The 22,308-nt window shown below is 44.1% G+C and overlaps 2 protein-coding genes across 7 annotated transcripts; both read left to right on the top strand.

Annotated features, from left to right (window-relative positions):
• The first annotated feature begins 9,003 nt into the window (after positions 1-9,003).
• On the top strand, positions 9,004-15,983 carry mocos (molybdenum cofactor sulfurase). Of its 6 annotated transcripts, none has more exons than XR_013625082.1 (15): positions 9,005-9,369; positions 9,446-9,535; positions 9,611-9,677; positions 9,781-10,425; positions 10,502-10,578; positions 10,648-10,847; positions 10,947-11,063; positions 11,453-11,821; positions 11,903-12,065; positions 12,142-12,229; positions 12,566-12,690; positions 14,508-14,590; positions 14,802-14,863; positions 14,972-15,076; positions 15,217-15,260. XR_013625082.1 is itself a non-coding variant. In XM_078787218.1 (15 exons), the coding sequence occupies exons 1-15, from the start codon at positions 9,258-9,260 to the stop codon at positions 15,358-15,360; spliced, it is 2,529 nt and encodes an 842-aa protein (XP_078643344.1). In that variant the 5' UTR covers positions 9,008-9,257; the 3' UTR covers positions 15,361-15,899. The 6 variants fall into 6 exon arrangements, 4 of the variants coding, with proteins under 4 accessions (XP_078643345.1, XP_078643343.1, XP_078643344.1 ...); XM_078787218.1 differs by having other exon boundaries at positions 9,008-9,369; positions 14,508-14,604; positions 14,734-14,863; positions 15,217-15,899; XR_013625083.1 differs by lacking the exon at positions 15,217-15,260 and having other exon boundaries at positions 14,734-14,863; positions 14,972-15,067.
• Positions 15,984-16,154: 171 nt separating this feature from the next.
• LOC144894470 (lysophosphatidylserine lipase ABHD12-like) lies at positions 16,155-22,278 on the top strand. The gene is made up of 13 exons (XM_078787220.1): positions 16,155-16,391; positions 17,391-17,500; positions 17,587-17,692; positions 17,771-17,890; positions 17,985-18,015; positions 18,100-18,145; positions 18,372-18,501; positions 19,676-19,713; positions 19,784-19,863; positions 19,947-20,029; positions 20,772-20,850; positions 20,924-21,045; positions 21,127-22,278. Exons 1-13 carry the CDS (start codon positions 16,303-16,305, stop codon positions 21,140-21,142), a joined length of 1,050 nt encoding a protein of 349 aa, XP_078643346.1. The 5' UTR covers positions 16,155-16,302; the 3' UTR covers positions 21,143-22,278.
• Positions 22,279-22,308: the final 30 nt, after the last annotated feature.

The following is a 22,308-nucleotide window of genomic DNA, read 5'->3' as shown; positions in this document are numbered from 1 at the left end:
GATCAAAGAATGACCTCCTCCGACACTCCCTAACCCCAGGTTACAGATAGCCTCCTGCTGTGCCCACGATCCTTGAAGGGACAGCAGGATGTGCTTGAATGCAAGAGCTGAAGCTCTACAAAAGGCCGTAGAGTAATTCGCACAATGTGTAACCTACGTTATACCTGTGATATATACATTTCCTATCACACTAGTCATGAAAATAAAGAAAAGGCAGTGAGTCCAAACTGTACGTATGCATTGAACTGTGATGCCATTACACCCCGAGTACATGATGTTTTATGCTACGTTCACACCGACGCCGAATGTCGCGCTTTGAATCGGCAACGAATTCGGCATCATTTTTCAAAAAATCTCACAATCTCCTCACGCTTTGATAAGCTTTAATACGCTCTCCCGGCTTCACGCAATTCGTGACAGATCGCCTCAAATTTTTAAACAGTTTAAAAAATTTTGGCACTCTTGCCGAATGTCCCGAATTGCTCAAACCTTTCTTACGCTGTATTACGGTCTTTACGCTTTCATTAAGCTTTGTTATGTTTTTTGCAGCCGCTTTGCTCGCCGATTTAATTCGCCATCGATTCGGCGTCTGTGTGAACGAAGCATGAGTTTTTTGCTCAGTCCATTTATAATCTAACTCTGCATGCTAATATGCTAGATGTGCAGATTGCTGTTTGCTTTGAGCATGATTTCTGCTGTAGCTGAAAGTGTACCAAATTGGTGAATTACAGTATTTGCGATTTTGGGAATAGAGTATATGTGCATTATGTGTTATCTAACAGCCATATTTAGAAGTGTGGTTATGTTATCCTTACAGTAACTCAATATGTGTTGTATATGTATTGTTGGAATTTGACCACCTGTTCTTAGGTCAGTGATTCCTGTGGGTGTCGTGTTGGAGGCAAGAGATGACAACGAACTTGTCAGTTATATGGTTTACTCTCAGACCAGTCAGATTACACGGAGCTCCGGGCCCATAAGTCTTCCCCTAACACCTGCAGAGACGTAGGCTTTACTTACAGGTCAGAACAAATGAGTACAGCTAACTGTCCCTGCCCGGCTTTTATTATGCTAAGAAATGTCGGTAGATCTCTGGCGCATCACTGGTGGCCCCCCTCCTCTCCTCGGCCGACGTCTTCTCGCCAACGCAGGGCGGGCGGGGTGGAGCGGTGGAGCCAGCTGGAGCGGTGGAGCCAGCTGTTATCGACAGGCCATGGCTGCCGACGTCCTGCTCCTTCGTTATCTGTTGTTAGTCAAAATTGTGGATGTGTCGGAGAGCTCCGGAACTGTATGTGCCTGAGAGCGATTATGTGTCCTGTGATTTGCCCAAGGCTGCTTGGTTGTCCTTGATTAAATGTAGTGCATAGTTATATGAGTGAGACACAAGAAATAGGAGACAAACATACATGAGACACAAAAAATAGGAGACACACATATATGAGACACAAAAAAATAGGAGACCAACATATATGAAATCCTTCAATCCCCCTCATGGCCTCAACAGAGGCCACAAGGTGAAATACCGGATCAGAGTTAGGGAAGAAGCACCCGGTCACCCTGTGGGGGCGGTGGATGCAGGCGGGCCAACTGATATTGACCTCGCCCATCGGCCGCCATCACCCTGCACAGGATGAGCTGGAAAAGGCACTTGGAACACGGGAGACAACAGCAAACTGACAACGAACAAACGAAAAGAACAGCCAAAACAAGAAACATTAAAACTGTAATAATAATGCCAGAGGCCAACTCTTTCCCCTTACCAAAGTAGCTCATCAACGAGTCCCACGGGCTGGTGTCCACACCGACATGTGTTTTCATGCGTTTATTCAAAGCTGTGAGACCTTCAATTGCACAAGACAAACGACCACCCGGTGCCGTAATGTTTGGGATGAAAGTGGAAAGTACATTCCGTACCAATCATTGCACACACGCCATGTTTTTCTGCCAATAACATATCGAGAGCGATACGATTTTGAAAGGACATCAAAGACGTGGCCCGCAACTGTTCACTTACCGCCTTGAAGCCTTCTTCGGTCTGATTGGAGAGGCGCTGTAGATTGTAATGCACATAATTGATGCGATCAACATTTTTATTAACGGTGATCCAAGGCAGAATTGACTCAAACCCTGACGCAATCTGATTGACTAATTTATATTCATCTGGAACTCCACGAGGTATACCAATAGCGTCGATGTATGTGGGGTTAGGGGCTTCCAGCTGGGGGGAAGGGGCCTCTCGGTCATAACGATGAAGGGTGGTGGTCATGAGGTGCGATCCGACAGCGGTTGCACTCTGAATCAAATGGTCAACATCTACTGGCATAATCGTTACTGGCAAAATGAATGAAATTAACGCACATAGACCTGTCATGTTACGTGTGGGCAACCTGTCCGTGACGTCGGATCCACCACACCACCACCAAACATCTGCGCGGATTATTGGCTTGAAGTGGTTATCCACCCGGGTGACAGAGGAACACCAGGACACCTCAACGCCAGGCTGTACAAAATGTAATCCTGTGGAGACACTAAAACAGGTAAAGTTAGCACGCGCCACTTTACTGCTGAAAATGGGTCGGCCACGCATGGCAGTGATAATGGGATGAGCTAAAGCAAATTGAGTGCAATTATACGAACCGGTTGAGCTGGTGCTGGCAGAGGAGGCAGTCGAAGCGTTCATCAATTGTGCGACACACGGTCCCATGATCACTGTGGGTACAATACGCAACACAGGCCTGTCGCCCATACAAGCCAGACAGTCACCTTTTATAGCCTTCCCTGCCTGCTCAGCCAGCAACAGCCAATTATTGAATTGGCCTGACATCCCAGTCGCCAACAAAAAGGATAGATCGGCACCCGGCCGACCGGCTATGGTCACTACGTTCGCCTGTTGGGACCGCGGGGTCTGCTGGGGTGTGTCTGCGGTTTCCTGGAAACATATACGCAGACGGAAACAGTCATCATGTTCACTCATGTATGCATAGATAGTGAAATTATAACACCCAGGGGCCGGAGGCTGATATCGTAGAGTCAAAGACGTTCGAGAGCGTCCCTTCATGGTGACATTGGCTCTGGTCTGTCGTAAGGGAGGTTTGGTCCAGGTCCCCCAACGATACTTGTTTGGTACCTCGCCTACCAAGTCCTCCCACGCATGGTTACACTTGCCCGTGGGGAAGCCGGACATAAGATACCATCCCCACGCCCATCTTCCCCTGGCAAGAGCTCCAAGTGTACTTGCACCCGACGCGTATGAAGACTGAAGGCTAACCTCTATATTGTAGCTGGCCAGGTCTACCAGGAATGTCGTAACTGTGGGGTAGGCAGAACACAGAGTAATGACATCCTGGGCCCTTCGATGAAAAGACGTGTGATCAAATGTCATGTCGGTACATGCTGTACCCAATACTGCCCCTCTCTTGTAACGTTTAGAAGCACTTGTGGACACCACTCCGTCTGGGACCGCCATGGCAGTTACCGGGCCTCCGACCACACCTACAGACGAGAAAGAACACAGAGTGAGATAAAGGGGTATAGCTAATACCAAAAATGTCAAAACAAAGCCAGGAAGCTTATCATAAGTGGCATGTATTATAGTTTGCCGCTTGCGTGTATGTTGTGCAGTATCAGTGTAATCAGGTGCTGAATCAGTGTGTGTGTGTGCGTTAGCCAATCCAGGAATCGCCTCAGTTGCTGGTCGGGGAGGAGGAGCCCCCAGGGCTGGGGATATCGCCAAGGGTAGCGACATCTTCACCCCCACCTCCCTCACGGGCTGCATCCAATGCAGACCGAGGCGACGAAAGAGATGAGACATCCTCCGGGGCGGGGCGGATCATGCAGTAGTGGAACCACTTGGAGCCTTTGCCCTCGACTTGAACCGCACGATCAGTGCGGGCAGTAACAGTGTAGGGACCGGTCCAGCGAGGGTCCGACCACTTCCGAGACAGACGCTTCAGGAACACCCGGGAAGCAGAAGTTGGCGGCGACGGGGCAGCCACAGAGGAGTCAGCGACCTGTTGGGAGATGGAAGAAGCCAAGGACGACAACTGAGACCAATAGGAGGATGGGGAAGCAGAAGGAGGTGGAGCCTCCTCCAAGGGGATGAGAGTGGAAGCAGGACCGGGCATAAGACGACCCGTCCACATCTCGTAAGGAGAGCGACGGGAACGAGAAGCCACAGATTGGCGAATAGAAAGCAAGGCCAACGGAAGAGCGTGCACCCAAGACTGGCCAGTGTCGGACATGATGCGTGCTAATTTGTCCTTGAGAGTGCGATTCATGCGTTCAACTCTACCCTGGGACTGTGGATGGTAAACAGACCCAAAATGGTGCTTCAACCCCAGCGCTGCCTCAGCCTTCGCCAAGGCAGCTGCCGTGAAATGAGAACCATTGTCAGAACGCACGCGAGCCGGGAAACCATGGGACGGGATGTAATGGTTGACCAGGGCCTTGATGACAGCTGTGGCGTCCTCACGGCCGCAGGGATAGGCCTCAGGCCACCCTGTGAAAGAGTCAACAATGACAAGCATGTAACGCTTACCGTTCACCGTGGACAACATGTCAGTGAAGTCCAAGGTAATCTCAGCGCCAGGCCACAGAGCAGGAGCCAGATGGCCGGGGACAGGCTTGAGAGTGGGACGGGCATTGAAATAGGCGCAGGTGGTGCAGTTATTACAAAAAGACCAAACCATGTCGCGCAGATTGGGGTGCCACCAGTGGGCCAGATTGTAGAGCATGGCGGCAGGACCAACATGGGCGGGACCATGGGACTCGGCGAAAGCTCTCGCTGAAAGCTCACCAACCGGAAGCGCCGGAGACCCAGAGGGGCCTACAAAGAGACCGTCTGAGGTGCGCCGGGCGCCCTGAGATAGCCACCACGAGCGTTCCTCCGGAGACGCCGAGGCCTGATGAGATCGCAGCGTGTCCAAGGAAAGCGAGGGTGCCAAGATAGGGGAAGCTGCGGATACACAAACAAAAGCAGCTGACGTCACTTGGTAGCCGGCAGCATGTTTGGCGGCGGTATCCGCGGCCGCATTGCCACGGGCCTGCAATGTGTTGGCTTTGGAATGGCCGGCCGTCTTGACAATGGCAAGGTGGGAGGGCAACAAGATGGCCTCCGCCAGTTGTTCCACCAACTCACGATGCGCAATGGGCAGGCCCTTAGCAGTGAGAAAACCGCAGCGTCGCCACTCAGGAAGGTCGCAGCAGGCCGCGCTGACTGCGTAGGCCGAATCCGAGTAAATGGTGACACTCTTACCCCTCGACCAGAGCAGCGCCGCCACAAGAGCTTGCAGTTCCGCTGCTTGTGCTGAAGGGGAGGAAAAAGAGGTCACGGTACCCACAGTTAGAAAGGAATCAGTAGAGGGCTGATAGAGAACAACAGCCGCGGCCGCACGCAGGGATGCATCTGGGGCACGGAAACAACACCCGTCAGTGAACAACACCTGTCCTTTGGAGAGAGGTGTTGTCTGAAGGTCCGGGCGAACTTTGGTGTCAAAGGACACCCGCAAGGAACACTCATGAGGGGTTCCTGCCTCCGGCATAGAATCAGCCATATTGATGCCGGAATGTATAAACTGAATGTTTGGAGCCCGCAGGGTTTGAAGCAGGCGGGACTGGCGCAGAGCAGTCATAGTGAATGCGGCTGACGCCACAAAGGAAACCACAGAGTGGGGGGAAAGTATCACCAGGGGCCTGTCTTGGACCAAATGGGCGGTCTTTTGGATGAGAGTCGCGACCCCCGCGGCGTAACGAGTACACAGCGGTTGTCTGCGCTCAAGAGGGTCCAGAGGAACACTGACATACATCAGGACACGGCGATGACCGTCCACACGCTGGAAAAGTATGCCGTTTGCTGTGTTAGGTGTGACTGACACATCTAGATGGAAAGGGATCGTCGTGTCAGCCACAGCCAAAGCAGAGGCGGAGGCCAGCGACTGAACTAGGGTCACGAAGGCTTGTGAAGTCTCTGAGTCCCAGTCCAGACCGGCGTTGGCATGCTTAGAGCCCTTGGCACGCACTAACGCGCGCAAGGGTGCAGTGCGTTCCGCGTAGCAGGGGATGTACTGTCGACTGTAACCACACAGTCCCAAAAAGGACAGCATTTCACCCACCGTGGAAGGCTTGGGATGCCTGAGGATGGACACACGATGGGCGTCCGACATGGCGTAGCCAGCAGCTGAGAGAACACGCCCCAGAAAGGTGACAGATTTCCTCCAGCATTGTAGCTTTTTGCGTGAGACTTTGAAACCCAATTCATACAGGCACAGCAGCACGGCTTCCGTGACCTGCAAACAACAATCAGCAGAGTCAGTGGCGAGGAGGAGATCGTCCATCCATCTGGAAGCTGCAAAACTGACAACACCTGGCGCAAATGATGATTGTACAAACCAGGGTTGTTGTTGGAACCGTTGGCCATGATAGGTGAAAGCACAAAAACCTACGTCAAATGGACCGTTGGACCACACCCCCTCCGGGATGGTGTCCAACATGGGTCCGGAGAGTTCGTGATCTGTCAGTGTTTTTAGCTCGTACCTGTCAATCAAACGATGTTGAACAACGGACACGTCTGTGCATTGGCACACCACACGATACGCCGACTCCGAGGGAGAGTGTTGTACCTGCGGTACCTCAGGGAGCGGCGTCCAGTTTTTAGCTGCCAACAACCGTTTCACCATGGGACCCAAGGACCGTTGTTCATGTCCTGGGGCCACAGCCAAAGAGATGTGTGGCGCCGAATCAGGGGTGCCTTTGTACCAGGCCTGTTCCAACTTAACAAAATAGACGCTGGCCGCCACCCCCTCAGGACCTGCGAAAAGACGAGAAGAATTTAACCACTACTCCATACCTTCCTGATATGTCATATCCTGTTGTGTGTCGTAAAACAATGTGCAATGTAACGGGGTGGTGGGAGGCATATACGTGGCCTTGGACAGGATCCATGGTTTCCACGTCTCATAGACTGACACCACACTGCTCGATGACGAAGTCCGAGTCAGAAGGCACCAATAAATGTCGGCTGTTGTGGTTGCCGGCAGTTCTTTGAGCAGGTATTGTCCTCCTGTACTTTGGTTGTTGCAGTCCACTGTCGTGCCATCTGGCAACGTCAGGGTTAAACCAGAGTCTGTGCACAAAATAGTAGCATTAGAAGCAGTCAATATGTCACGACCAAGCAAGTTCAAACCAGTTGGCACCGCCGTGCTGGTCTTGGTGGTATTGACCAGCAGGGGAGGTTGAGAAGCCGCTTGCTGTTGCTGAGGTCGGTGGAATGGGCCGACCCGCCCATGTGAGCCTCCTTGTGACTGCATGCCTTGTGGTTGATGAGCCCATGGTTGCTGCTGCTGTTGTTGTGGGAGCGACTGCGGTGGTCCTGATGGTGGCCACTGTCCAGTGCAGGTGAGGCAATCTCGTGCCCAGTGGTCAAGAGCTCCGCACACGAAACAGCCAGTGTAGCCCTGAGACGGTCCACCCCTTCTCCCACCTCGGTTAGATATGCCACCACGCCCCTGCCACATTATGTTTTTCTCTTTTTGTCTGAGGTGAATTCTCGTTCTTTAGCCGATTATAATTTCAATAGTTGTGCTGCTGAATCCTTTTGTGTTTTATCTTTTTCGTCCTCCTCCTCACGGTGCCTGCGCATGTGGTGTAACAAGATCGCTTTGTATGATTTTTCTATTTCAACTGACAGATTAGGAACATCTTTTAATTTATTAGCCACTGATGAGGGCATTCAAGCTAGCACTGCTGCTCGAAACAGTGTGGTCACAGACAGCGGACGTCTCCCCAGGCCAAACCGAGGCCAGCTGTGAGGCGCAATACCTCGTTGATCCATGGGTCTGCTCCACGGGCTAGTGGAGGCAACTTACGACACATGCCGTCAATGTCTGTCCCTGCCCGGCTTTTATTATGCTAAGAAATGTCGGTAGATCTCTGGCGCATCACTGGTGGCCCCCCTCCTCTCCTCGGCCGACGTCTTCTCGCCAACGCAGGGCGGGCGGGGTGGAGCGGTGGAGCCAGCTGGAGCGGTGGAGCCAGCTGTTATCGACAGGCCATGGCTGCCGACGTCCTGCTCCTTCGTTATCTGTTGTTAGTCAAAATTGTGGATGTGTCGGAGAGCTCCGGAACTGTATGTGCCTGAGAGCGATTATGTGTCCTGTGATTTGCCCAAGGCTGCTTGGTTGTCCTTGATTAAATGTAGTGCATAGTTATATGAGTGAGACACAAGAAATAGGAGACAAACATACATGAGACACAAAAAATAGGAGACACACATATATGAGACACAAAAAAATAGGAGACCAACATATATGAAATCCTTCAGTATTCAGGTTAATTTGAAAGTCTTTTGAAAGTCTGCCATACATTTCAATAAAAAACCTTTCTGTGAAGATTTTCGGTCCATTTGTGGTTGCATTTATCACCATAAAGCATTGGTGGACAAACTACAGCCACACGGGGGCCACATCAGGCCTGGCATTTGAATCCGGCGTGCCAGATGCTGCCAAAGTATTTCAGGAGTAGTTATAGGAACTAATGAGTAGAGGTTTGGGTTAAGTTGGTTCATTCCTCATTTACTGTAATTTTGTGTACGTTGTTGTAAAATATTACCAAATGTATGCACACTGAATAATTGGAAAGTCGAGTGTTTATTATAATTTCTAAACATTTTGTTTTGTCACTGATATCCCTTCTGATCTAGAAACTCCTGACAACGCAAAGCCGTGGAATCGCACACACGAACAATTTCCGCAGTGGACATCCCTGTTCTAGCTCCTATTGTAATGTCTGATCCTGTAGTATCCTGAGTTTATATCATATGTAATACAATATATATACAGTACATAACAATGCAACATTCGAACAACACAGACATATTTGTGAAAAGATCACATATATACTTGAAAAATATAGATGTCTTCGCGTCGTATTTACCCAAGAATGACACCACACTTGGTATCTATTTATCGATATTTGGATCGACCCTCCACCAGTTGCAATTGTTTAACTATACTGTTTAGCTATTTAACATTAACATGCCTGTGTGTGTATTATGGGCGTAGTCACTGCAGTAGAAAAGGCAGTTTCAAGTGTTTAAACTCATCAAGACGCCCAGAGTAATGTTGTAATTTTAGGGGCGTGTCGTCACAGGACTTTGACTGTGAAGATGTCAATCATTGTCATGAGGAGATAGTCAGGGGTTAGCTGGGTGCGTCAAACAGCGGCAATAAGCGGCGGGATTCTCAGTATCTCTAGTCAACTCGATGGAATTCCATAAAGTTAACTCTTTCGAAACTTTTAGGGAGGTGTGGAGCCATTACGGCTACGGAGAAAATTTGGTGGACCTGCGTCAGCGAGAGTTCGCTCGAATTAAAGGTAAACACTTTTGTGTCTTGTTGTGAATTTGCTGTGAGTTCATTTCAAGTCAACATGGCGGCGTTTGTACACACAGACACCGTGTATCTGGATCATGCAGCAACTACGCTGTACCCACAATCTCTGGTCACCGATTACTGCCAGGATATGTCAAGGAACCTGTATGGTATGTGAGTCACAACACGTATCATGTGTTTTAGGAAGCACTACAATTTGAAGTATTGTGTCATCATCCTAATAGGGAATCCTCACAGCCACAACCCCAGCAGCAGGTTAACACATGACACCGTGGAGAGGGTCAGGTACAGGTGAGCTCTAATCATGCCCTTAGAAATGCCAAATGGGCCCGTGTGTCCTCCTTTAAAGCCCCATTCCATGAAATAAGTTTTTTTAATGAACATTATCTTTCAGGATATTGCAGCATTTCAACACCACCCCCGAGGACTACTCTGTGATTTTCACTTCAGGCTGTACAGCCGCTCTCAAATTAGCAGCAGAGGGCTTCCCCTGGAGGCCGCAGACGGAGAGTGAGGCAGGCAGTCACTTCTGCTACCTTACTGACAACCATACATCTGTTGTTGGCATAAGAGGACTAACATCTGACTGGGGAGTAGTTATCCTTCCGGTCTACCCCCAGGAAGTGGAAAATAGGGCAAAAGATAAGACTCGAGGTGAAAATGTGGTTTGTCAAACGCCACATCTCTTTTGCTACCCAGCGCAGAGCAACTTTTCAGGGAGGAAGTATCCCCTTAGCTATGTAAAAGGCATCCAGTCACGGCATCTTTACCCAGCGTGTGACCATCAAGGCCAATGGTTTGTGCTGCTAGATGCAGCCTCGATTGTCAGCTGTTCCCCACTAAACCTCCAAGACTGCCCTGCTGATTTTCTTCCCATCTCCTTCTACAAGATATTTGGCTTTCCCACAGGTCTGGGGGCCCTTCTTGTCCGCAACCATGCAGCAGACATGCTAAAAAAGACTTACTTTGGGGGAGGCACGGCAGCGGCTTACCTTTCTGGGGAAGATTTTTACGTGCAGGCTGCAAATGTTTTTGACAGGTAAAACAGCCTCTGAAAACACAGCATTACTTTTTTGAGCATTTTGACTTGAAATGTTTCTTTTCTCCTGAATAAGATTTGAAGATGGCACTGTCTCATTCTTGGACATTGTTGCTCTCAACCATAGCTTTGAAACTCTCTACAGGATCACCGGTATGTAAGACAACATAAAAAACATGAGACAGGTTGACAACAGTACATTCTTCCTTTTCTTTCTTTCAGGGTGCATGCGAAACATAGAGCAGCACACCTTTGGCTTGGCACGCTACACTTACATGCTTCTGTCAAGTCTTTGCCATAGCAACAGGAGTCCAGTGGCCCAGATGTACACACAAGGCCAGTTTGAGAGTCCGAGCACACAGGGCGCAATCCTAAACTTCAACCTCATGGACTCTCATGGAAAAATAATTGGGTATTCTCAGGTGCATACAATGAATTGTTTCTGCCTAATCAACTAAATTACTTAATGATATGATGTGTGTGATGACAGTGCTTAAGGGTGGCATAATATTCCATTACAGGTGGATAGAATGGCAAGTTTGTACAACATCCATGTGCGCACTGGTTGCTTCTGCAACACCGGAGCTTGTCAGAGCTTCCTGGGGATTACAAATCAACAGATGCGGAGAAACCTACAGGTAAGCAATCAAGAGAAATGCAATACAGTATATTTCCAATTTTCATCTGGAAAAATTGTTAAGCAACGGTGCATCCCCCTCCAAACCTTGTGGCTAGCTTGACATTTTCCGATTTCAGTAGAAAATGAATGAATTAATATTTCATTTAGTCAGACCGTCTGGATCTGATTGACGTTAACCAAGGTTCCACAGTATGTTTCACTTTTGCTTCTCACAGCAACTAAAGTGAATTTGAGGGCAGCCAAGCAAAGTGCGAAATCTCAACGCTTGGCAAAAAAACATTAGTGAAGCATAAAGACAAACATAAAAATATCTATGAATGTGCTGGGACCCACTGTATTTCAAAATCTATGCTGATTGAATAAAATGTCGTCGTTTTTCATTCCAAGGCCGGCCACGTCTGCGGAGACACCATTGACTTGGTGGATGGGCAGCCAACCGGATCTGTTCGCGTGTCCTTTGGCTACATGTCAACATTTGAGGACTGTCAAAAGTTCTTGAGCTTTGTTGCTGAGTGCTTTGTGGAGAAACCAGTGACAGTGGACCAGGCAAGACTAGAGAGGCTTATAGCAGCTGGAGCATCAAATGAGGAGACTACAGTCAATATCACTGAAGTAACACACACAGCCCAAGAAAAGAAGCAAATTACAGAATCCTCACAAAGTGGATTTGAATCTATACTTCCAGACAGCCAAGAAGGAGCTTATACATTGACAAACATTTACATATATCCCATCAAATCGTGTGGCGCATTTGAGGTTTGAGCATCCCTTTCTGTTATTGTACCATCCTTGACTATATTGATAGTATGCATTTCTGCATTTTGTCTTGTGCTCCAGGTCCACAACTGGCCAGTAGGACGTCTGGGATTACTATATGACAGAGGCTGGATGGTGGTAAATGGAAATGGTGTGTACCTGAGTCAGAAAAGAGAACTACGTTTATGCCTTATTCGCCCACAAGTCCATCTATCTTCAAAGGAGTTGCTCTTGCAGGCATCGGGTCAGTCAGTCACCATCTCTCGGAAAGTGACAAGCAAAAAAAAAAGAGTGATTTTTCTTTTCACATTGTCCTGCAGGGATGGATACCATTTCAGTACCACTGGAAATCAGAACTGGAATAGACGCAAGGTATCCAGTCTGTCAGAGTAAAGTTTGTGGTGATAGGTGAGCTGTGGACGGGAAACACAACATTTTTTTTTTTTTAACAATATTTTTACTTGCAGCTAGGGGTGATACATTCTCCTTTTGCAGCACTCAAGACAATACTCTTTGAATGCAAATTATGTTTTTGGCCTCATAATGTTAAAGAAAATTCACACTACTTTCCATTTTATTAATGGGAAACAGAACTGATTTTAAATAGTTTTGTTGAGTCAGAATTTAAAAAAAAACGTATTCAGGCACAAACTCTTGGATTGGATGTCGCACAAAGTAGTAATGATGTCAAAGTCAGTAATTTCCCCTGGGGGCTCGTAAACACAATCCTCCTCCTCCCCCTAGAGTGAAGACGGTGGACTGTGGTGATGAAGCTGCATCATGGCTTTCAGAGTTTCTTGGACAGCCATGCCGCCTGATAAGACAAAGTCCTGATTTCACTCGAGGCATGAAAAAGACATCTGATGGAGGTAATCCTTTTGAAATTATTCTCCATAGTAGATCACTCTTAAGCATACAGTACACTACCACAGATCACAGTTACATTATGAATGCACACGTCTCATTTTATTTTACATTCTTTTATAATAGAGCTTTAGATTGCATTATACAATCCATAGTCGATTCTCGAACAGTCCAGTTTTTACAGTGATTTTAATGACAATTGTCACCAAAATGACCTTACAATATTGCATGAAACAAACTATACTGCACCCTTATGCGTTGATAGCGATCCTATAGTATGTCTACACTAACATTTTACAAATCATTCACTTCGCCCAATTCCCGTGTTTAAAAAAAATCTCTGTCTACATAAAAACACATTCACCGCCTTTCATGTGCATTTTAGCCAACCAGAAGACTGAAAAAGCTACTACAGCTGACTAGATTGCGTATTATAACACCTCTGTTTAATATAGTAGATATTAGATGTACAATGACGTCTACGGGCACCTGCCACTGAATGAAATAAGACCCACAAGTAAATGTCATTTTCTGTTATGGCGCAATTCTTATGACAAATGCTTTTGTCAGAATGAATGAATATATATTTATCAGTACTATATTAACAAATATACAGTGCATCCGGAAAGTATTCACAGTGCTTCACTTTTTCTACATTTTGTCATGTTACAGCCTCATTCCAAACTGTATTAAATTAATCTCTTACCTCAAAATTCTACACAAAATCCTCCATTATGACAATGTGAAAAAAGGTTTTTTGACATGTTTTGAATTTATTAAAAATAGAAAACAAAAAAATCACATTTACATAAGTATTCACAGCCTTTGCCATGAAGCTCAAAATTGAGCTCAGGTGCATCTTTTTTCCACTGATCATCCTTGAGATCTTTCTACAGCTTAATTGGAGTCCACCTGCAGTAAATTCAGTTGATTGGACATGATTTGGAAATATAATAACTGTCTATATAAGGTCCCACAGTTGACTGTGCATGTCAGAGCACAAACACCAAGCATGAAGTCAAAAGAACTGTCTGTAGACCTGCGAGACAGGATTGTCTTGAGGCACAAATCTGGGGAAGGATACAGAAAAATTTCTGCTGCTTTGAAGGTCCCAATGAGCACAGTGGCCTCCATTATTCGTAAATGGAAGACGTTTGGAACCACCAGGACTCTTCCTAGAGCTGGCCGGCCTTCTAAACTGAGCGATCGGGGAAGAAGGGCCTTAGTCAGGGAGGTGACCAAGGCCCCGATGGTCACTCTGTCAGAGCTCCAGCGTTCCTCTGTGGAGAGAGGAGAGCCTTCCAGAAGGACAACCATCTTTGCAGCAATCCACCAATCAGGCCTGTATGGTAGAGTGGCCAGACGAAAGCCATCAGACCAGAGAATTTTGTTTCTCATGGTCTGAGAGTCATTCAGGTGCTTTTTGGCAAATTCCAGACGGGCTGCCATGTTCCTTTTACTAAGGAGTGGCTTTCGTAAATGTGATTTTTTTGTTTTCTATTTTTAATAAATTCTAAAAAAGAAAAAAAGTAAAAGAAAAACTTTTTCACATTGTCATAATGGAGTATTTTGTGTAGAATTTTGAGGTAAGAGATTAATTTAATACAATTTGGAATGAGGCTGTAACATGACAAAATGTAGAAAAAGTGAAGCGCTGTGAATACTTTCCGGATGCACTGTATATTGACTAATAGTGCACCTTGTATTGTAATTGCTCCACCTGGAGCAATTGGAGTATAACTTCCATTTTCAGATACATTGAGAATGCAGACGATTTGCAGCTGCTGAAATTGAAGGGTAATATGAAGTATTTCCCTTCCAGCCATCACCTCCCCGCTGCTCTCCCTGGTGAATGAGGCTCAGTATCTCATGATCAATCGTGCCAGTGTGGAGCTCATTCACAAAGTAATGAGCAGCAGGTTTGAACACATAACACGTTATTCCAAAAAATGTGCAGTGAAAGCCACCGGGATGTATCAATGCCTCTACATTTACATAACATTGGAGTGCAATGAAATAACATGCAATTTCCACCATTCCTTTCTAAGGCGAGACAATTCCAAGCTTGACTTTGAAAACATCATCAGTCGCTTCCGAGCCAATTTTGTCATTGCAGGGGTTGAACCATTTGAAGAGGACGGTTGGTCACACTTGATTATTGGCAACATTCGATTCATGGTGAGTGAGCTGACACTTGAGATAACGTGGTGAAGTTTTTTCATGTGTCAGAAGCGGATTCTTGTGTTGCATGTGCTGTAATGTGCGTCTTGTGTGGGGAATTAAAAGGTCAAAGGTCCATGTGTACGTTGCCAAATGGTTGGAATCGACCAGGACACTGGGAGCAAAACAAAAGAGCCTCTTATGTCTCTCTCAATTCATCGCAGGGGAAAGGTTAGTCAACTGTGGTGAAATAAAAAAAAAAGCATTTCCCTCCTTTTTGTGCACAAATAAATCATTTGATTCCAAGCAGAAGATTTGATTACACATTTTATTAAATCAATAATGCTGCTTGGTACTGCTGCCATTTCTAGGTGACATTTGGCGTGTACTTGACTCATCATCTGCCAGAAGGGTCCACTACAGCCGGTGTCCTATGTACTGGAGCGCCATGCTTCGTGAAGTGCACTGCAAACACTGGAGACTTGCCCAAGACATCAGGGGGATTTCTGACATGATTGCAGATACCCGTCAAGTGTGCACAGGGATCTTTTCTTTATTTGCTGGGTTTTTATGTGTCCATATCCATTATCTGGTTCCTGCACTTCGAATTTTATTATATGTCTTCAATGTATTCTTCCTGACAGAGGTAAAACATGTCAAACCTGATGCAATCCAAGGCCATGAAGAAGACTGTCTTCACCATTCATTTACTGCTAAAAAGAATTGCTCGTTGTGCTCGTTTTTTAAATTTTTCTTAAAACAACTTCCTGTTGTTAAACGTGTCTATCCTGGATTTCTGCACTATAACAGCGTGTCATTGCATAGGCATAAGGTTTGCAATCGTATCTCAAACATACGCGACACGATTGAATTGGAAATATTTCCCAGTGTAGGAAAGTAAATCTACAACTCCTGTAAGACCGCCCATCAAACCAAGGTAGGCGATACTGTCCATGTGGGTGTCAATTCGATACCAGGTACATGTTGGACCAGTTTTGCACATACCGATATTAAAAAAGTTGGACATTTTCAGGACAACTGTATACGTTTGTGATTTATCTTGCCTTTGTTATATGAATTTATTAAATATATTTATTGGGATCCAACAGTAACGCATAAGACAATGTAAACATAACAGTCAAATACAAGTAATTCCTGTAAATATATCCATAAATTGTTCAAATTAAGGTTATAGTGCAACCATATTTTAGCTCGCATTAAATTTATTTGGCTTTGTGACCCCTAAATCCGCCTGAGTTCAATTACGTTGTGAACTATACATAAATGGAACACTCTAACAGGACATAAAATACAGAAATAGACGGATAACGATCTCATCACGCTGGCATAGACCCTTAATATCGACATCGCTCTTGGCTCGATCTCTCCGTCCTTACCTTCTGACTTCGCTTTGGACTCAGCACTCGGGGAGAAACTTTAGCCAGCTGCTTTCCAAAATGAGGAAAAGGAATGAGAAAAAGGAGAAAAAGAACGCATCATCCTCCGTCCAGACAACTGCTAAATATCAGAGGAAGACGGAGAATGAGTGAGTTCGCATGCTAGCTTTTAAAAACTCACATTATTAATGTTTTTTTTAAAAGTACTTAAGGTACTAGGTTAAAATTATACATTTTATTGGGTGTTGGTCGATGTTAACATACATGCAATACATTACTTTTACTTTTACATACTATTTGTTAGTCTTATAGTTATTTATGTAATTTATTTGTGTCGGTTATATTTTCATCCATTTCCGGTTTATGTCCCGCCCAACCGAGTAGGATAGGATACAGATGATTTGGATGGGTGAACAGATACAGATACAGATACAGATACAGATAGTGGTGTACTCGCTCATCCCTAATAATAGCATAAACAAATGAATATATGAACAACATAACAAACATAACAAAGTATCTGTGAAAATAAACATAGAACAGGTGTGATGCTAGTACTGATTCGATACTGATACTCCTTGGTATCAGTTCTTGTAGTATTGTCCTTGGTATCGGTGATTTCTAAAGTACGATGACAATTTTAGAGCCAGGTGTGAGATATCGATGAAGAAGCATCACAATACAGCGGTGGGAGTATGTGCTAAGTCTGGACAAATGATTGGGCTTTTGGGAGGCTCGTGGGGAAATTACCTCTGTAATGTTCCCCTTGAGAGGTGCGAAAAAATCAGGCATTCCACTCAAAAGGCTCTTCTGTCTTATTAAAATCTTAATAGAGGGGGAGGAATGTATTGTCCATTAAGTGGAATCCGTCTGAAAAGCACCCTCCTTTGTGATGTTGCCTCGAGCAAGGTCAGATATATTCCAGTGAGAATCTGACATCTTGATCACATCGTTCAGCTCTTATCACTCTCATATTAGTACACCCAGGCACCAGTCTTTATGAGCACAGTGAGAACATAAAAACCCCTCCCGGATCAAAGACTAAAGTTGTATGAAGATGTTGAAGATTGTTTCAAGCGTTTACCCTGCAAAGAGAAAATCTGCACCTAGAGAAATGTGGTTCACTATTTTCTGTTTGTCTTCGTCAGGCCCCACTGGATGAAAAGGGGTTTATTTGCCCTGTTTGTCACCCTCCTTTTGGTGTGTTTGTTCCCAGTGTCATGGGAATTAGTCCAGCACTTTGTTTACACATACAGACGTAAGTGAATTCTGTGTGTCAATGTAAGAACGATAATAGCGTGATTTGTTCACAAAAAAACATATTTACATACTTCCTGTGTGCAGTCAAGGTCCCGTTCTTCATTGACATCAGTGAACCTGCTGACTTCTCCCTAAATCACACCATCAACATGTACTTAACACCGGAGGAAGGGATCTCTCTTGGTGTGTGGTGAGTGGTATTACTTTTACCTAACCTAAATGTACTTTTAGTGATCTAGTTCTTCAATTGGTATTGTTTGACCTGCAGGCACACAGTGCCTGCAGGTCAATGGAAGCAGGCACAAGGGAAAGGCCTGGCATGGTACCAAAACACACTGAGTGATGGGAGTCCAATTTTCATATATCTACATGGGAACACAAGGACCAGGTGGGTTACATGATGACTCGTGTGATAGATGACTGGAAAATAGAGAATCTCCCCAATTACATGGTAATATGATTCCTTACAACTATTTCAACAGGGGAGCTCCTCATCGGGTGGGAACTGCAAAAGTGAGCGGTCACCCACACAAGCCGATTCATCCTTCGCAATTATATTAAAGTCAAATAAGCCAAATAAGTCTTGTCCGTCAACAGGTATTGAGTGCACTTGGTTACCATGTGATAGTGCCCGACTACAGAGGTTGGTGCTAAAAAAGATTCATAGTTCTCCTTTTTTGCATCCCCCAGTGATTACAGAACTCATTATCCTCACATTGATTCTTTTAACCACTACATAGAATGAAGGTTTAGGCAGTAATAAAGCAGCAGTTCGATTTGTGTGAAACTTTTCTTCTGCGTGACCGCCATCTAGTGGTCCTAACGAGTAGCTACATCGCTGTTGAGTTACAGATCTTGTTGGTTTACAGGGTTTGGAGACTCAAGTGGTGAACCAACTGAAGCTGGACTTACTACAGATGCCATCCACGTTTACAACTGGGTGAAAGAACGCAGTGGAAACAGCCCGATCATACTCTGGGGGCATTCTCTGGGCACTGGGTCAGTTAGTGTTACAACTTTCACGGTCAGAATGGCTTCACGTCTACTTGGTGTACTGAAGGATTGAACCTTCATTTAATATGAGTAGATTTTCCATTTTAAAGGTAAATGCTAATCTGCCTGCAGATTTTGTAAACATAAGTTTTTTTTTCATGTGTTCAACATAATGGGCAAGGAAAAACATAGTGGAGAAACCCCAAACAGGATCCAGGATCTGTGGGGCGACCATCTGTCTTGTCCCGGTTGGGTTGAGCTAAAGCAGTGGCGTCCAAACTTTTTACACTGAGGGCCACATACTAAAAAATGAAAAAAATGCAAGGGTCACTTTGATATTGTGTAATGCGTCTTCACTTAGAGAAAAGCACATTTTAAGGATGGACTTTGGTATTTGCTCTTTTGACCAATTTTTGCTGCTTTCCAAATATTTCAACATTCTTTTCAAATACACTAATGTTCAGATTTTTTTCCTTGTAATATTATGATTTCATTTTCATAATTTAATATAACTTAAAAACATAAGTTTTTCCCCAACCTAATTTCCCCTAAAGTACAACAGTAACTGTTTTGTTTGTTTCTTATAATATTATGACTTAAAAAATAACATAGTTTGTCTTTAATATGTCAACTCTGTGCTACGAACATTGTATTAGTTTTCCCCATAACGTGATGTGGTTCTCACTATTGTATGGCTTTTTTTTTCTTAAAAGTTTGACTTTATTCTCATAAATTTTTTAAAATTTTTGTTGATATTTTTTTCCAACTATTTGAACTTTCATCTTGTGCATTTTCTTTCAAAACATTATACATTTTTCTGCAGCCTAATTTTCTGATAATATAATTTTTTGTTAATATTCCATCTTTATGCTACTAAAATGACATCATATTTCCTCATAAAACTACAATGTATTCTCATAAAAATAGGGCTTTTTTGCTAGAAGACATTTTTCTCTTAATATTTTTACTTTATTCTTCTAAAATCAGAATTTTACGTTTATGCTGTTAGTTATTTTTTTCTTTTTTCTGTGTTACTTTTCTCAATAAATACTATTTTTAGAATATGTCGTGGGCGAATAAAAAAACAGCTGATGGCAGCAAATGGGTCTCAGACTGCGAGAGAGACTGAATGGGAAGAGGAGTCTGCTTCGCGTTAACGTTGCTACTTGTCTCTTTGCAGAGTGGTCGCTAACACGGCTGTCAAACTGTTGGAGCAAGGTGGGTGTAATCACACAGGCAAGAGTTCATTATCAAATCCAACCTAACCTTGCTCTATTTGATTTAACAGGTATTGTTTTGGATGGCATTATTCTTGAGGGCATCTTTGATATGAATATACAAAAACCATACATCCACTTATTTTATTGGGTAGGCTTTGTCATTTATGCATTTTTGTGTCTTTTAATTACTGTAAAATGTAACATAATGTTTTTTTATTGACTTTTTTCTAGTATTACTGGAAATTTCCTGGCTTGGGATATTTTTTTCCGGAGCCATGGGCTAAAAATAAAGTTGTCTTTCCCACTGCGGAAAAGTAAGTTGAAAACGTGATGCATTGGAACTTCCAAAAAAGAACACAGTCCTGGTTGACATGTTTCAAAACAGATGTCCCCATGGAAATTGCAGTGGATCCCTTCACATTCATGATTCAGCATTCTTTTTTTTCAGCAGAAAAAATTTCTCATTCACCTCTTATTCAAATAATTGATAAACATGTGATTACACAGGTAAAACAACTGCATGTACCACTTTAAAAAAAGCCCATGCTTATTCTTCACTGATCATGTTTTTTGTGTGTGAGCGTTGAGATTATTATGCACTTGTTTTGACGGTCCTTGAACGCACCAAAGTAAAATGCAGCACACTCTATACAGTATATATACTTCTACACCTTGACTCCGATCCATCTGTTAATGCATCGTCTTACATTATCATTTATTCGTGGTGAGTACATGCCGTGTGTCAAGAAAAAACATGAATTTTGCCATTTGCTGGTGGCTGTAGAACTTGAAGTGTGGATCTACTGTACTTATGTTAGTATCAGCATGGTAAAATTGTTTTGGTCATGTAGTTGATATTTATTTAATTGTACTGCTTACTTTCTTATGTTCCTGTTCATACCTTAAATGCACGCTGCTTACATCAGTTGCCATTATCTTAGCTCTATGATTGTTTAAATTACGTTTTTTGATTTTGTAGGTGTGTAACCTATTTATTATTTCATCTAAACTAATCATAATCATTCACGGCTTCATATGTTTGTGTTTCTTCTGCAGTTTGAGAAGAATAAGAAGCCCAGTTCTTTTCCTTCATGCAGAGGATGATCACCTGACTCCCTTTGAGAATGCACAGGGGGTACACATGACTCAAAATCCCAATTACCAGCAAATATGAAACTGTTATATTACTAACTATATTTTCCCTCCAGCTGTACAAGATAGCAGTGAGCTCCCAGAATGCAGAGCGGGTGAAGTTTGTAGCTTTTGAACATTCTCATGGATACCTGCACAATGGATTATACAAAGACCCCCGTCTGCCTGACATCATAAGGTGACAACAAACTTTAATGATGGTCATTTGCAAAGATGTTAAGTGCAAGTGGTTTGACATTGCATCATTTCTCCTCCACAGGAAGTTCATGCCTTAGTAAAGCGGGGTGTGCGAGTCCAGCAAGCTATTCAGTACATATGTACACACAGTATGTGAAAGAAGGATGTACAGTCGTCCCTCGTTTATTGAGGTTAATTGGTTCCAGACCTGACTGCGATAAGTGAACGTCCACAAAGTGGCACTCAATAGTAATTGGAATATTTTCATAGTTAGAGCATATGAAACCGGTTTATGGCTTTCTAAATTTTTACTATTATTAGAAGCCTAATAAATAGCACCCCTATAGTCACCTTTACACTCCTACACTACACAGCTTTAAAGTTCTTCCAGTATCTGCACCTATTCAGCTGTATTTCACACATCTGCACATCTGACTTACGTTTTCTTTATTAATGACCTAAAAAAATGTCACTATTTTGCTTCTTGACCAATGTTATTCTTTGTTTACACCACACAGACTGAGGGATCACTGCAGGGACATAAGAGACAGCTGCTGCTAACATAGCAAGCTACCGAACTAACTAGTTAGGCTCTCCAATTTATTCTAAATGTAACCAAGTGGGGAAGAATGATAAAGAGGGCAAAACCTTATCACTTCCACAAGACTGGGAGGAGAACTATGTTATGTGAGACATGCCATGGGTGACTAATCTTGTGTCATGTCTCATCAATGTGACATTACTGGCGCCTAGTGGACACAATACTACATAAACATGTCTTTCGATATTTTTGACCAATTATAATAACAAAAGAGCAGTTATTAATTTTCAAAAACTGATGATAGAGTGAGGAAGCAAGGTTCGAACCGTGGCGTAACGAGGGACGAGTGTACTTTAAACCATTTGCTTTGTCTTAAAATATTTTATTGGCTGAAGTCATGATGGTTGTGAATGTATTATTGCAAAAATCATTTCTAGACAATTCCTCCGGAGGAAAATATAATAAGGCTACAGGAGATGTGTTGACACTGATGCAAAGTGACAGTGTCTGAAAATCGCAAACTCCACACAGGGATGTTCCAATGGAGATTCAAACCTGGAACACTGTGTGCAGTGCAGCTTTTTCAAGTTCGATTAAATTCAATTGTTATGAAGGGTATATTCACATAATCTTTAATCTGATTGTATTATAAATTCAACACCTGTGTTTTTTGTCTTAAATTGCTTTAATTAAATGCCTTCTTTTCACATACTTACAATTGTG

This window comes from Doryrhamphus excisus, linkage group LG20 (assembly GCF_037039965.1).
Source record: "Doryrhamphus excisus strain RoL-2023G ecotype Guam linkage group LG20, RoL_Dexc_Guam_v1.1, whole genome shotgun sequence".
NCBI lineage: Eukaryota > Metazoa > Chordata > Actinopteri > Syngnathiformes > Syngnathidae > Doryrhamphus > Doryrhamphus excisus.
Note: the sequence above shows the minus strand (reverse complement) of the source record. Positions and strands in the feature narration are given on the sequence as shown.

Bases quoted from the DNA above. Each gene is read 5' to 3' on its own strand.
- mocos (XM_078787216.1), top strand. From the start codon at position 9,258: ATGGAATTCCATAAAGTTAACTCTTTCGAAACTTTTAGGGAGGTGTGG. The intron at 9,370-9,445 runs GTAAACACTTTT...TTGTACACACAG, and splicing joins AGAGTTCGCTCGAATTAAAG to ACACCGTGTATCTGGATCAT. The intron at 10,579-10,647 runs GTATGTAAGACA...TCTTTCTTTCAG, and splicing joins AACTCTCTACAGGATCACCG to GGTGCATGCGAAACATAGAG.
- LOC144894470 (XM_078787220.1), top strand. From the start codon at position 16,303: ATGAGGAAAAGGAATGAGAAAAAGGAGAAAAAGAACGCATCATCCTCC. The intron at 17,693-17,770 runs GTGAGTGGTATT...TTTGACCTGCAG, and splicing joins GGGATCTCTCTTGGTGTGTG to GCACACAGTGCCTGCAGGTC. The intron at 19,864-19,946 runs GTAGGCTTTGTC...ACTTTTTTCTAG, and splicing joins ACATCCACTTATTTTATTGG to TATTACTGGAAATTTCCTGG.